The sequence below is a fragment of the Micropterus salmoides genome, unplaced genomic scaffold (genome assembly GCF_014851395.1).
Source record: "Micropterus salmoides isolate LMB-PRFRI ecotype aquatic unplaced genomic scaffold, ASM1485139v1 Ms_hic_scaffold_10, whole genome shotgun sequence".
In the NCBI taxonomy this organism is placed as follows: domain Eukaryota; kingdom Metazoa; phylum Chordata; class Actinopteri; order Centrarchiformes; family Centrarchidae; genus Micropterus; species Micropterus salmoides.
Genome location: NW_024040041.1, coordinates 15,687,677 through 15,703,853, shown reverse-complemented (window position 1 = coordinate 15,703,853; position 16,177 = coordinate 15,687,677). Strand labels below are relative to the sequence as shown.

At 40.9% G+C, this 16,177-nt stretch overlaps 1 protein-coding gene across 2 annotated transcripts in view; it reads right to left on the bottom strand.

The window, feature by feature from the left end:
* cacna1ia (calcium voltage-gated channel subunit alpha1 Ia) overlaps nt 1-16,177 on the bottom strand; it is a 98,900-nt gene that overhangs the window by 82,057 nt on the left and 666 nt on the right. For both annotated transcript variants that reach the window (XM_038698507.1, XM_038698506.1), the window contains exon 2: nt 10,110-10,243. In XM_038698507.1, coding sequence (XP_038554435.1) covers nt 10,110-10,243 — 134 coding nt within the window. The remainder of the gene's footprint in view (nt 1-10,109; nt 10,244-16,177) is intronic.

Genomic DNA, 16,177 nt, shown 5'->3' with positions numbered 1-16,177 from the left:
ATGTCTAAAAATTGGCCCTTTTCTTGCAGTATTACAGTAAAACTAATAGTAGTATAACAGTAAAAATAACAGCATTTTATGTATTGTACAGATATGGTGACATTTCAATGCATTAGGCCGGTCTGTACAATTCTAACAAGAGGTTTTATTTGCTAGAATTGAAAGACTGCCACATGCCGGTGGAAGGAGAGGTATGTTCTCACAACAGCAACAGACCATTATTGTCAATATGGTCCTTCAAAACAATCTCATTCGTCTTCGTGAAATACAACAGCGAGTTGAGGAAGACAACGTGAACTTTGAAGGAATCAACAGTGAGTCTCTCCACAATTGACCGTGTCCTGAAACGCAACCTGATGAGTCTCAAACAAGCCTACAGAGTACCATTTGAGAGAAATTCTGAAAGGGTAAAAGAGCTACGATATCAATATGTACAAGTAAGTAATCATGTCCAGAGATTATACAGCACTATTGAGTTACTGTACATCTTTATGTATACAGAGCCATAAAGCCTGTATACATAAAGTTATGTCATTTACATTACTTCAAAAATAAATTTTTGTTCATTTCTATAGAGAATGTTTCAACTGGATTCCATGGAGAGGCCTCATGAGTGCATCTTCTTGGATGAAGCTGGCTTCAATCTCACCAGGAGGAGGAGAGGCTGCAACATTATTGGTCAACGTGCCATTGTGGAGTTGCCAGGGCAGCGTGGTGGCAACGTGACCATATGTGCTGCCATCAGCAGCTACAGGGTTATTCACCGCCATGTGACTTTAGGGCCTTACAACACTGCCCATCTTATAATGTTTCTGCATGCTCTACAGGAAGCACTACTGAGACGTGAACAGAGAGGTGATGAGCAGGCAGAGCATCCCATGTATGTGGTAATCTGGGACAATGTGAACTTTCACCGTGGTCCTAGAATTCGTGAGTGGTTTGAAAATAACCTACGTTTTATAAATGTGTGCCTCCACCATACTCACCCTTCCTTAATCCCATTGAAGAATTTTTTTCTGCATGGAGGTGGAAGGTCTATGACAGAAATCCTTATGCACAGGAAAATCTCATTCAGTCAATGGATGCAGCATGTGACAACATTGGAGTGGAAGCGATTCAAGGTTGGATTCGGCATGCTAAAGGATTCTTTCCCCGTTGCTTAGCAAGAGACAGGATTGCCTGTGACGTTGATGAGGTTCTGTGGCCTGACCATGCCCAGAGGCATGATGCTGAGACAGAATGATTCCAAGACATTGCTTGCTATTGATCTGCTGCATATTTGGTTTGTGACTACATTTAATGTATATGTGTGCGGGATTGTACAAGTACTTCATAATAAATATATTTTTTCCCTGCTCTGCCCTAAGTGCAGTGTTTTGCATTATCTCTGTATTGTGTAATGACTGCTGTGTAGTGTATATGCATTAGCTGGATGTGTGTGTTACCTGAAAACAGTGTTTGGTTTTGTGTAAAGATAACATAGTTCTGAAGCAATTGTTTGATATAGCAAGAAAAGTCAAAGGTTTTGACAGTGTAGCTTAAGTTTGGTGATTTGTGTTTAAGGTTTTGAGAAAGCGAGAGAAAGATTTAAAAAATATGTTTTAGCAATTCAGAAATACTGTAATATGGCTCCAGCTGGACCAGAGGTCCCTGCTCATGATTCAGCATCAGTGGTCATTCTTTGATCTAGTCTCACCTGCCCCCCTCCCAGAGATGTGCGAATCCTCAACAGTTTGGGAAATGTAATGCAAAGAGTGTTGCAACACTCCAGAGAAAGTGGTGGGGGGATAAAGTGACAAAGCATCAAAGGGGGAGAATAACATGAAAGGGAGGTGAGGAAGAGAAAGCTAGAGCGGTAAAATAGGGATTCATTCTATTCTAAGTGTTGCCTGCAGGATGTTGTGGCTCAGTCAGAGCCTGGCATCTGTTAGCAAGTCATTTCCACAGCGTGGCTAAGCTGTTTGTGCCCTCAAACCCAAACCACTTTCACAGGAGAATGGCCACGGTTTGCCATGCGCATGCATGTGTGTGTGAAAGCAGTGTGTATGTTTGAATGTACCTCACTTACACTAAATGACTGTTATCATCAATGCAGATATCTTGAGTGAATGGGTTTTACGGTATATGTGTTTTAAATGAGAGCGGAAAACACCTCTGTGTGCATATATATATATGTATGTGTGTGTGTGCAAATGGTGTATATTGTGTAATAGTGGTTAAGCGTGTCTGTTAGCAGAACTGATGCGCCCAGGGCAAACAGTGAGGGGGCAGCATGACACCAATAGCACCAGCAGCACCACTGGCTAATAACACCCAAAGCACATCCACTGGGTTTGACAAAACACGCCAAGCGCACTGTCTCTCATATAGATAGACTTATGAACCATGTCATTTACAATAATGTGATAAGTTCTTAATCCCACAGGGAAGCTCTTTCCATTTGCCCTTCACCGCATTGCAGAGTCTCCCACAGAGTAACACGCCAGCTCACACTTGAGTAGGATTACTTGTTGTAACAAGGGTTTGAACTGCTGTACAGCTGACAGGCAGTTCATCTAATAACTAACAACGTATTCAGTGGCGAAATATTTAAAACCCTAATAAATTGCTGAGGAATTGGGAGGGAGCTAGATCCCACTTGTAGATGAAATGCTTAGTCCTTCTGGACTTATTGCAACAGTCTAACTGATGTGTTCTTACTGTAAAGCCCACGAGCCCCACAGTTGAAAGAATGCATCTTTTCGAGGATGAAGAGGCACGTCGCAGAGCAATTTTCTTTCCTGGTGTAGTCGAAAGCACAGAAATGCCACACAACAGCTTGATGAAAATGTCAAAAGTATAAAGAAGAGCAAAACTGTTGTTTTGGGGCCAGGCTTTTCCGGCTGAGCATAGAGGTGTTATTACAAGCTGTCTCAAACATTATAGTATCTGTGGTAGCTCTAATGATTTGATGTGGGCTGCTGAGCAACTGAACAGAAGGCTAAAATGTCAAAGGGGAGTTTTGAGACAATTAAAACAAATGTCCTCTCCTTAGTGAGCTCAAGGCCACAAAACCTGAACTAAACTATTAGATAAAAGCATAAACAATAGCAAGGATATGCCCGTGTTTGTTAGTGATCCCTTTCCGCTGAAGAACACACAAAGAAGCCAAAGAGAAAACCAAAGTGGTGCCTGCATGTGTGTGGGTCTTTAGACATGTGTGTCTTTGTGTGTGCAGGCACACTGTGTGTATGCATGTGCGTGAATGTGTGCACCCTCTATAGAAGTGTTTCTTCCTGTACACATCAATCAGGCCGCTGTGTTTGGGAGGGTAATTAGTGGACTGCCGGAAGCGTCCTTTTTATGATTGTTCTCTATTTTTTCAAATTCCTTTTTCAAAATTTTTTTTATCTCGTGATGCCTTCATCTCATTCATGCTTTTATGTGACTACTAGTGCGTGCATGCGTGCGTGCGTGCGCATATGTATATCAATATGAAATGCAGAGCTTCAGGGGACACCCCGGGTAGACCTGGTGAGAAGAGTTCAGACGCACCTTTAACATGAGAAACATGTAAAGTCTGGAGTGAATTAACTGTCAAATTAACAACATGCCTTCATCAAAGTTGAAGTTCCTGCATCACTCACTGTACATAAAAAAGTGAATATCTCAACTCTTAGGATGTCTACAGCTGCAGTGCCGTCTTATTTTGTCCTTTTTAATTATGTATTATGGGTAAGCTACTGAAGGCTAGAACGACAGGTCCACAAAATGTAATCAGGTTGTTGTTTCTTTGCATATATATATGAAACCCACCAGGTTGAGTCAAGGTACAGCTCCTTAATATGCTTGATAAATACAAATCAGTCAGTTTTGTTTTCAGTTTCTTTTCTTTTCATTTCTTTGACCTGGTAAATTGTTTTCGGCCTATCTTAGGCATAAATTTGAATAAATATGGAAGGCAAGGCTGACTTCTTATGAAAAGGGTCATGCTTCTTCCCTGGATCAAGAAACTCAGTGGACATGCATGGAGACATGCTGCGATATTTCCATTAAATACGACAGATACCAGACATCCTGGGGAAAATAAGTCTCAGTGCAGTGGACAAGGCTAAAATAAATATACAGTGTACAAAATAAAACAAATTTCTGTGTGGCAGTTTAGGGAGCAAAAGCATGAGGCCTCCTGTAGAGTCTGTCTGGACGAAAGCCTGGTCTGTATGGGGTCTGAAGGTGGGATGACAAGGGAAGATGCTCAATCGAGCATGGGAAAAAGAAAGAAAGAAGGAGGGTGAGAGAGGAGGAGGGTAAGAGCGAGGTGGTGCCCGTGGGTAACACTGTATGGAGCTCATAGCAGACTGTCGGCTGTGATCTGGCCCGGCAAGTTTGGCAATGCCCTCTGCAATTAGCCTCGACGCTAATCTAATGGTGCTGCCAAGAGTAAAAAGCGAAGGCCGAGGCGGTCATGCAAATGCATATACAGGCACACACATACACAGATTAAACAAACTCAAAAGGCATAAGCTGACAGACTGTAATCTCTGTGTGTGATTCTGTACTGCAAACACAAACACACCCACGCACACACACAAACTACGAGCATCCGCAGGGGATAAACTGATTCAGCTCAAATGAAGATGAATGTCCCTCCACCTACCCTGGTAAGTCTGTTGCTATAGCTTTCATTGTCTGCTATTATACCAGACACTCTCCCTATCCATCTCTCTCCTTCGTTCGCTCTCTCTCTCACTCTCTAGCTCTCACACACACACACACACACACACACACACACACACACACACACACACAAACAGATTTGCTTTATCACCCACGTCTAAGCCTCACATTTCACTTCACTCATAGCAGGTGTCAGAGCAGGTGTGTTTGCTTTTGTTTTGTGCACATGCATCCATCTAGTGTGTATGTATGTGTGTCTTGTGGTAACAGTGTGTATGTGTGTGAGGGAGACTTTACAAGAACAAGCCAAACTTATGCAACAACTTACACAATATATGACAATGGATTTGTATGCTCTTGTGGGCAGGTGTTTCAGCGGTGGGTGTATCTCAAAAACTAATTTTTGAATTCCCAGTTTCTGTCTTACATTTCTTCATTTCTTTCCTTCTTCCTGTCTGCCATCTAAACCCATTTTACTTCCAATCTAAACACATGTGCCAGTCCAAAACACCAAACAGCAATATTCTGATAATATTATGTGGAAGGATTAAAAATGACAGTATGTTTTCATCTTTACCGCAGAGAATACTGTGACACCCTGTGGGGTAATGTGGGGCGTGGCCAGTCTCTATGCTTTGCAGGTGAAGAGCTGAGACTGATTGCAGTAACTCTGGGCACCTGGGCTAATTCCCTGTACAGTATTTGTATCACCTTATTCTCATTCTTAGGCATGATGCTGCTGGTCTGAGGTCAGACACCCTGCTAAACTTACTACTCTCTGTTCCCTCCACAGGTTCCACCTTTGCCTTGGTTTCTGGACATGCGTTTTAGTTGTAGTTATTGTTTCTGGCACATTACCACCCTCACACATGTTTTCCATGCATCCATCATCCTGCCCTGATATGACTGAAACCACTGATGTTCATACCCCATACTTTATCACCTTTACATCAGCACAAGTCTTAATTTGGCTTATTTTGAGTTAAATTAATTTATTTTGTTAAACATTTGTGTCTCCCTTTTGTTGTGGCCTTCTGAGCCAGGTAGTAGTACAAATACTTTCGTTACTGTACTTAAGTAGTTTTTTTTAGTATCTGTAGTTTACTCAAGAATCTCCGTAGCCGATGCAGTGCACCTGAGTGGAGCAGTATTGAAAAAAAATAAATGTAAAACTGATAAAGCTTGGCCAGGGAGCCTCAACCAGTACGAGCACAGCCACAGATGAACAGCCATCATCAGATATATGCACCAAAACCCAGCAGATTGGCCCCCAGTCTTAACAGACTTCAAGAGGACTGAGTTAGTGCGCAGAGGTCTGTTCAAACAGCACTGGATTTTTCTAGAGGAGGTTTCCATTCAGGCTTCTTACAGAGGGAGGATTGTAGTGAGAGCATTGCTGTGTCAGGTGTGAATGTGCAGCAAACCGGATCTGTTTTCGCACTGTGAGTCGCAGCCAGTTTGAGACCGAATGGCAATACTTATCCCCCCACATATAGGAAATATCCACTTGTCCTCTTGCGGCTCAATTTTCCTTATTGTGATTCACTTTAACGTATAATGCTGTATTTAAACATATCTTGAGTGAATTTAAAAAGATAGATTACTTTTTGTAAGTTCAATAGATTTACATGAGTAGTACTTTTTACTTTTGATTACTTAAGTATTTTTAAAACCAGGTACTTTTTTACTTTTACTTGAGTAACATTTTTTATGTGGTATCTGTACTTTTACTTAAGTAGGAAAACAGTACTTCTTCCACCACTGAGAATACCCTATACTGTAGCATACTGCAGCATGCCAGTTATACTGTAGTATCTGTGGTAGTGTAATAGAGATTGTTACCTTAGGGTTTCCTTCTCAGAGGACACCCCACACATGCCCCGTCTACTGTTAAAATGCTGCGTGTACAGTGAGTCTGCTGGTAAAATGTCTCTACGGCTTCATTTGACAGAGAATATGCATCATGAGATTGCGTCTAGTATTAAAATGTTTACTGTAACTTGGCATGAAGGCCACATAGGTTTACTACCCGCTTTTTAAACTGTTCCAATACAGCAAAATAGCAAGTATATTATTTATTGTGCAAAAATATGATTTTGCTAAGATTCAGAATTATGTACAGTGGGTACGGAAAGTATTCAGACCCCTTTAAATTTTTCACTCTTTGTTTCATTGCAGCCATTTTCCAAAAATCAAAAAAGTTCATTTTATTTCTCAGTAATGTACACTCAGCACCCCATCTTGACAGAAAAAAAACAGAAATGTAGAAATTTTTGCAAATTTATTAAAAAAGAAAAACTGAAATATCACATGGTCATAAGTATTCAGACCCTTTGCTCATATTTAGTAGAAGCACCCTTTTGATCTAATACAGCCATGAGTCGTTTTGGGAAAGATGCAACACGTTTTTCACATCTGGATTTGGGTATCCTCTGCCATTCCTCTTGCAGATCCTCTCCAGTTCTGTCAGGTTGGATGGTAAACGTTGGTGGACAGCCATTTTCAGGTCTCTCCAGAGATGCTCAATTGGGTTTAAGTCAGGGCTCTGGCTGGGCCATTCAAGAACAGCCACGGAGTTGTTGTGAAGCCACTCCTTCGTTATTTTAGCGGTGTGCTTAGGGTCATTGTCTTGTTGGAAGGTAAACCTTCGGCCCAGTCTGAGGTCCAGAGCACTCTGGAAAAGGTTTTCGTCCAGGATATCCCTGTACTTGGCTGCATTCATCTTTCCCTCGATTGCAACCAGTCGTCCTGTCCCTGCAGCTGAAAAACACCCCCACAGCATGATGCTGCCACCACCATGCTTCACTGTTGAGACTGTATTGGACAGGTGATGAGCAGTGCCTGGTTTTCTCCACACATACCGCTTAGAATTAAGGCCAAAAAGTTCTATCTTGGTCTCATCAGACCAGAGGATCTTATTTATCACCATCTTGGAGTCCTTCAGGTGTTTTTTAGCAAACTCCATGCGGGCTTTCATGTGTCTTGCACTGAGGAGAGGCTTCCGTCGGGCCACTCTGCCATAAAGCCCCGACTGGTGGATTGCTGCAGTGATGGTTGACTTACTACAACTTTCTCCCATCTCCCGACTGCATCTCTGGAGCTCAGCCACAGTGACCTTTGGGTTCTTCTTTACCTCTCTCACCAAGGCTCTTCTCCCCCGATAGCTCAGTTTGGCCGGACGGCCAGCTCTAGGAAGGGTTCTGGTCGTCCCAAACGTCTTCCATTTGAGGATTATGGAGGCCACTGTGCTCTTAGGAACCTTAAGTGCAGCAGAAATTTTTTGTAACCTTGGCCAGATCTGTGCCTTGCCACAATTCTGTCTCTGAGCTCTTCAGGCAGTTCCTTTGACCTCATGATTCTCATTTGCTCTGACATGCACTGTGAGCTGTAAGGTCTTATATAGACAGGTGTGTGGCTTTCCTAATCAAGTCCAATCAGTATAATCAAACACAGCTGGACTCAAATGAAGGTGTAGAACCATCTCAAGGATGATCAGAAGAAATAGACAGCACCTGAGTTAAATATGAGTGTCACGGCAAAGGGTCTGAATACTTATGACCATGTGATATTTCAGTTTTTCTTTTTTAATAAATTTGCAAAAATTTCTACATTTCTGTTTTTTTCTGTCAAGATGGGGTGCTGAGTGTACATTACTGAGAAATAAAATGAACTTTTTTGATTTTTGGAAAATGACTGCAATGAAACAAAGAGTGAAAAATGTAAAGGGGTCTGAATACTTTCCGTACCCACTGTATGTGAGTATATATTTAACATGTTTAATGTACAATTAATATTTGATAAACAACTTATGAGCAAAATCCTAGACTTGTACTGTATGACTTTACTGACGTGCGAACTAGTGAATGAAGAATGGGTGTTGACAGTGACGTTTTGTTCACATCTGTGGTCTAGTTCCCTTGGCTTTTTACCTTCTGGTCTGTTTAGTGTTCACACTAAAGTATTACAAACAAACCTAGGAGGTGTAAGCATGAAGTCACATGGACTGACAGGTTACTCATTCATTAGACAGTTTTGGTGACCTGTCATCCTGCATCATCCTGAGTTTAGAAAGAAAATGTGAAAATGTCCGGAGTGAAAATAACGCTGCACTTAACAGCACTTGACGGGTTTATTAACCTTCTCTCTGATTTGATAAAGAGCATAGAAAAACCATGAACAAAAAGTTATACTGTAAGCAGTAGTCGACATAATGGACTGTAGTGACAGTCTGCTACAATCACAGCAGGGAAACAAGTCCAGGAGCCTCCATATTAAATGGTAAAATACATTGTCTGTCATGGCCCTCCAGGACGACACGTGAGTGTTTTCTGATATGACCTCAAAATCGACAGGATGATTGTCAGGTGCGCTTTGTCACTTGAATAGAAACATATGACCTTTTCCTGTAACGACCGATGCTCTCACTCAATGGGGAACAATAAGACAGGGTAAATGGTTAGGCCATGATTACCAGAAAGATACATTTGTCTTGTTTCTTTTATGCAAACGTGACACGTACATAATCACAGAATCCTGTGACTGGTCTGTGTTGCATTCTCACCCCAAACGAAATGCTGCAGACAAAAAACTAACCCAGATTTTCATGTGGTTTTATTTGTTGCTGTGGTCCAAATCTTTCCATCCAAAAGTAATCATCTAAAACACATCAAACTTATACTCTGCTCTCAACAGCCATCATAAACAAGTTCCATACTAGGGATGCACCGATCTGACTTTCTCAGTCCTGACACCAACACTTATACCTGGGCTTTGGGTATCAGCTGATGCCAAATACCGATCTAATACCAGTGTAAAATGAATAAGCTGTATTCCTCACTGTGAGGAAGAGACTGGGAATTATTCTTTTATGTATAAGGCAACATCGGGCTTGGCTTAAACATTGCTTCCTGACTGCTTCTGCAAAGTGCTTCATTAAGTTGTGTGTGTTATATTTTGCAGTGCTACTGCCACCCCTCAAAACAATGACTTTGTAGCCATAGAACTTGTTGATGTAGTAAGCATGAAATACCTCTAAACTCCCTCCATGCTATGTTAGCTCTCCTAGCGCATTACGTAATTGAATTGAATAGATCGGACCCATTAACCATAACCCCCTTGTCACCGAGACCCGATCAAGTTATCTGAGTCAGGCCGTTCACCAATACCAGATCAGTGCATCCCTATTCCGTACTTGCCAAACCCTCGCTAGAAGACACTATATTATTTAACTCAGATTTGAAGTACAAGTGAACTAATTCAATTCAGACATAAACTGATATTTCCTATCTTTGATGATAATGATAGCATACAGTAAGAGTTATTTTATTCTCTGTTATAACTTGATTTCAAGAGCAAATACTGCTGGAGCAAGTTCTCCATATCAGTCTTTCCTAAACAACATGGTGCACAAACTTTACCAGAGGTAGAATTAATTTCATGATCTGGATGCTTACCCAGCCATGACGATGAAGAAGTCCAGCCTGTTCCAGGTGTCTCCTAGGTAACAGCGTCGGCCAAAGATCCCAAGAGCGACCATCTTTACCACCATCTCCAACGCAAAGAAGATGTAGATGAATGCATCGAAGGCCTATGAGAAGACACAGGGAGATAAACATGGAGGAAAGTGAGAAAAAGATGCATTCGATACATTTTGCACACACATAAGCCAGGCATCTGTTTCGTCTGCTGTGTTCATGAAATGAGTAGGCTCAAGCTGTTGTCAAAGCTCCCTCTTCATATTTTTTTCCAACTTAAGTTTGTTAGTGAACGAGGAGCACTTGTTATCTCTGGTGAGAACAAATTGTCTGCTGTCTTTTTTTTAAAGCACTCCTTAGTTTTTAGCAGTAGACCTCGTAAAAAAGAAAAACATTTTCGATTGATGCACTACACACTAGACAAAATGAAAAAGTGAGAAACAAAGTGTGCACATGTGCCCTGAAGCACACACGCACCCTTTTCAAGCCTCAAGCGATTTCTTGGTTCTGACCTTGTCTATTCAAACACCTCAACACAATCCATCCACCTTCTATTTCCCACCTTTCAAAAGCAATTTTAACACACAAGTTAACACTCCACAGCAGATTCATCCCAAAGCTCACAGGAACTAGCAGCACTGGTGACTATAGCTTGAGCCAGGTTTACTGTTACCAATGTGATTTGAATGGCTTAAAGAGATAAATGTATGTTTGTGCACTGACAACATGTGTCTATACTAATATAATACCACACAAAACATATGGTTCCCAGTGTGAGGCAACCCCACTGCAGCACTCGAATCACAAGAGAAGTAAGAAGTGAACAGGAAAAAGAAAGTGAGGGAGATCCAGGTCAAACCTCAGAGAAAACGAAGATGAAGGGAGAAGAGACAGCGAGAGATAAATGGAGGGAGAGACAGATGAGCTCATATCGCTGCCATGTCCTGCCTGCATTATGTTCGGATCACTAGCTGAACCATATTGTATTTTCGGAAACAAAACTCTTTCCCAGTGCTTTGCCTTAGGCTGTATGACTGTGTTTGCTGCCTTGTTACATATTCCTACTACATATAACCCAAGCTGCTACATCTTGACACGGAGAAATACAAGGCCTTGTAATTCAAATACGCAATAGAAGCTAGATGGCTGCTTGCTAATAAGTCACAGGTCATAGTTTGGATTTTAGATGATGACAAGCCTGTTTGTTTTTTCCAGACCTGTCATCCATTCCCAAACTGTGCATACAAGTGCACATAGTCCTACACTATTCTGAATGGGAAAACATTTTTCTTACTATTGTTTAATCTCATAGTTATATATACTTAAAATGCTTGCTTTGCTGACCAAATATGAAATAAAGAGTCTGAATGTTCACCTGTTTAAATTACTCTAATAAAAAAGCCTTAAAAAGCTGTAAACATACAACATAAGATCACAAAAACTTTCTGGCTAAATGTTGCTCTAGGCTGCTAAAGCACAGTTAGTACTCCCTGAGAATAGAGTCTGCACTCAACAAATCAGATGGCACAAACCAATACTGCAACGGGGAAACAATTTTCCACAAGGTTATTACCTTTTTCGGGGTTTCAGGGAGACGTTAAATGACAAACTAGAGACCCAACAATAACCCACAGCAGTCTAGAAAATACTGATATGTGCGACATTTGGACAACCAGAAGCAATACACTTCGACTGGAGAAGAGAACATTTTTTTTCCTGATGAACAATTGCAAGATGGTGTTTGTAGCTGTAGCCCACACTGAATGAGATAAATGGTGTGTGATATTTTGTGCAGGGGATGAGTCCAAAACAGTAAGAATGAAGAGATGTGATGAACAGCTATCTATTCCATTTTTCCATGAACACTGTCTGTACCATTTGTTATTTTTAAGGTTCAGGATATCTAAAAACCAAGAAGGAAATGAGTTGGATCAAATTTGTGCACTTGTATGTGTGTGAACATAAGCATGCATGTGTGTGTGCACACGACTGTAAATCTAAAAATCTGTGCTTTTTTGCACTTGAGCAAGCATGGCTTTGCATGTACTGTATACATGCGCATTACTGCACCTGTAATGCATTTGAAGCCATGTGTGTTCCCTCCCTGCTCATTCACTCTCTCTCTCTCTCTCACACACACACACACACACACACACACACACAGTATACAGAGCTGGCAGCATGCAATGGGAAAGATGAGAACATGCTGTTTAAATGATGTTTTGATAAATAATGCAGCCTGCACGCTTCACATGTAATCCGACATTGGCTGCACCAGTCGGATCCCTGTCGCGCTCCGCTCTGAGTGAAAGGGGAATGAATTCATCATAGTTATTTTGTCACTACCGCCAGCTTCCTCTTCAGTCAGCCTATCAGGTTTTATCGTCAACACGATTTGTAAGGAGGTTGAGGCTGTCTTTTGATGGGGCCCTTTCATGATTGGAAACAGGAGCTGGTGTACAAGCTACTTTATATGCTGTCATTGTGCCGCTCATTTGGCAGGAGAAGACGTGGTAAGTAGGTCATCAGGATTGTGATGGTGGACCATTTAAAATAAAATATGTATGTGTTTCTTAGTCTACTTGTGGAATGAGTGAATGACGAGAGTAATCAGCGTATAAATCCAAAGGCACCACGAGGACACACTCACTGACAAATAGGACAGGAAAAGGGATACCTGGCACAGGCATTATACAATGTGTCTGTGTGTGTTCTGAACATCTGAAGCTCCATTAAAAAGGCTGAATAGGTTCTGATTTGGAGGTATAATGAGTCCTGTCCCATTCAAATTGATTTTAGGTGGAATAACAACTTTCTATTTAGCGTGAGCTGACTGTGCAAACACAGACAAGAGTTAAGCTGGGCCAGAGCCGGCTGCAGAGGGCCTCCACTGACTTAAAGGATCTACAATTTTCATCCTCAACTGCTGCTTCTGGCTGTGAGCCTGTTAACTTCTTGACTTAAACTGGGAATATTTATTAAAAATCAAATTGACATTTTAAGTTATTTGCTTTCTCCACTCATGTGGTCACAAATTAAGCTTTGTTTAATTTGTGATTACAAATTAAACAAAGCTATTTGCTTTCTTGCTGAGAGTTAAATGAGAAGATTGACACCACTCTCATGTGGCAAATCATATCCTAACTTAGCACAAAGACTTGAAACAGCTAGCCTGGCTCTGTCCTCTAGCACCTCTAAAGCTCACTAATTAACACGTTCTGTCTTGCTTGTTTAATCCGTACTTAAACCAAAGTGTAAAAACTACACATTTTGGTTTAACTGGATTACGTGCCAGACAATTTTTTTGGCTTGTTGCCACCTTGATTGCAAGAGAGGTATCTCTCATTCATCTGACTCTCTAATGAAAACGTGTATTTCCCAAAATGTCGAACTAGTCCTTCAAGTTTGATTGTATTTTCAGAGGTGGGTAGAGTAGCCCACAACTGTACTCAAGAAAAAGTACTGTTACTTTGCAAAAACAAGTACTCAAGTAGAAATAAAAGTGGGCATCAAATTAACTACCTGAGTAAGAGTACAAAAGTATTTACTAAAAACATTACTAGAGTAGTGAGTAAAAACAAAAAACAAAAAATGGGTCTTTTTCCCCAAGTCTTTTATTTGATGTGGATGTGACTCCAATTATTTCAGATGGTCTTTCTCAGGTAAAGGTAAAGAAGTGAACATACACTTGTAGTTATTTGTGATAGTCACCATCTCTTGATTGGATAACCTGCCACATTTACACCAGGACAATATTACCAGTGTGTATCCATCAAATGTGATTACAAAATACTGCATTAATATTATAGTCTGTTAGTACTCCAATAAGTAAAGACTATTGTGGTGTACAACATATGTGCATTTGACCATAACAGTTTAAAATAACACTGTAGCAGCTGGATAGAGGATTAGTGACCTTTTAAGGGGAGAGTAGAGGTCAGTGTTTATGTAGGGAGTGAACCCTTCTATAGAATTTGACCTCTGACCCCGTGTTATGTTACCTCAGAATAGTACTCAACCCTTCTCTGGTACCAGATACCTAAACATGACCTATATAAGCTGTGTTTGATGTACAGAGAGACAGAGTGGTCATCGGGCTGGGTCACTCTCCAAGCTGCTGCAGAGCTTGTAATTGATGCTGAACTCCTTGATGTAATAAACTTTTATGATCAAGAACAGTGTCAAGCGGATTTCTTCTCAACACATCATCGCAGCATTATTGTTCGGACACCGAATGTTAAAAAATATAAATAATTTTCTTGTTGTCTCCGGTATTAAAATTTGGCAAACAAATCAAATTAGGAGAAATTGCTGTGATGTTTCATAATTTATTGCCTATTAAATGTGTTCACTTCTTTATTTTTACCCGAGGAAGATCATCTGTGGTTGAAACATTATATCAGTCACATTCACATGAAATGAGAGTAGTTTGTCTTTTTTGTGTGTGCATACAGATTATGCATTTATTATTACATATTACAACATATTAGCATTAACACAACAGACAATGATCTCTGTCAGCACAGACAACACGGTGTAACCCACTGACTTCACATCTGAAACCCGTTCCACCAACACGGTCTCATTCAATGGCCTCAGATACCGACGCTTTGAGAAAGTCTGACAAAGCTAAAGTCCTGGGATGAGACGAGGCAGGCTGCACGGTGCGCTAAATTTTAGTCTGTAGCCTAAATATTAGCTGCTACCGCCATTTGAAAGCCATACTACCATGCTGTAGCTTCAGCCATTATTCTGCTCTAACAGAGCCATGTGGATGCTTGACTGTGGTAAACAAATAAGCAGCGTGATTAATGTATTCAAATGTAGCAGAGTGAAAGTAATGATTTTTAAAAACTAAGTAAAGTATGATGCATTAGAACTACTCTGACAAGCACAATTTACTCAGTAAGTATATGTAATGGATTAAATGTAACTTGTTACTACCCACCTCTGTGTATTTTTAAGTAGATTAACCAAGGTGTACCACATTGCCCCCAAGTCTCCAATCCCACCCCCCCTTCACCCTTTACTGAGACTTTAAATCCCGGACGTCCAGGTCTCTAAATCTCTGTTTAACGCATACAGGTAATGTATACATTGTTTGTGGCTCAGCAAAAATCCCTCCTGTTACCATTAGCAACCACCAGAATAGGACCCCTCACACTACCTGGGGAGCCAATATGCTTGTTAGAGAGACAAAGGGTGAAGGAAGGGAGAGAGAGCGAGTGTGTAGGATGGGGGAATGGGAACATAGGGAGGAGTAAAGATGGGATTGGAAGGAGAGGTAGGAGGAGGAAGAGAGATCGTGAAGCAGGAAGATGTGTTGCACAGTTTAAGCAGTGAATGTTCGTTTGAAATCTCTGCACAACGAATAGAGAATCCAATGAAATAAATAAACCTATTATAGTTTGGTCTGAGGGGCTTTATTCGATATAATAATCCACCCTAATGTGCTGTAGGCAAGAAAGACATGGCAGTGCAATCAGTCAACATGGGACATGTGGGACAATCCAACAGCAGACACTTCCCATGCAGGTTACTGTGGACAGATTTTCAATGTCAGCGGACATTAAAAATCACCAACAAAAAGCATGTCAGGCAGAATTAGGTCACCCTTGTCACACCTGAGCCTGCCAAATTTACTTCAATGAAAATCAATTTCAACCCCAGAGGTAAACACTTGAGTCCTCAGCCAGTTGGCAAATTACAGTAGTAACACATAACACACATCAGCCCTACACGGATTATACACAGAAACAAAAGGAAATTATTAGCAATTTGGAAAAACAGCACAATAATCTGTGCTCTAACACATGCATGATAAGAATATAACTAAATCTGTAACTAACTCTTTTTGTCACTGATGACCTGTTACAAGATCAATCAAGTCCTCAATATTTAACAAGGCCAGCAGCACATGAAAACATAAATCTACAAAGATTTTGCATCATGACAAGTCATCTTTACAATGAGGTTTACTGTCTCTTGTTGTGTGAAAACCTTGCTAATTTAGAGAATAATCACATTAAAACTCATCACATGTGGCC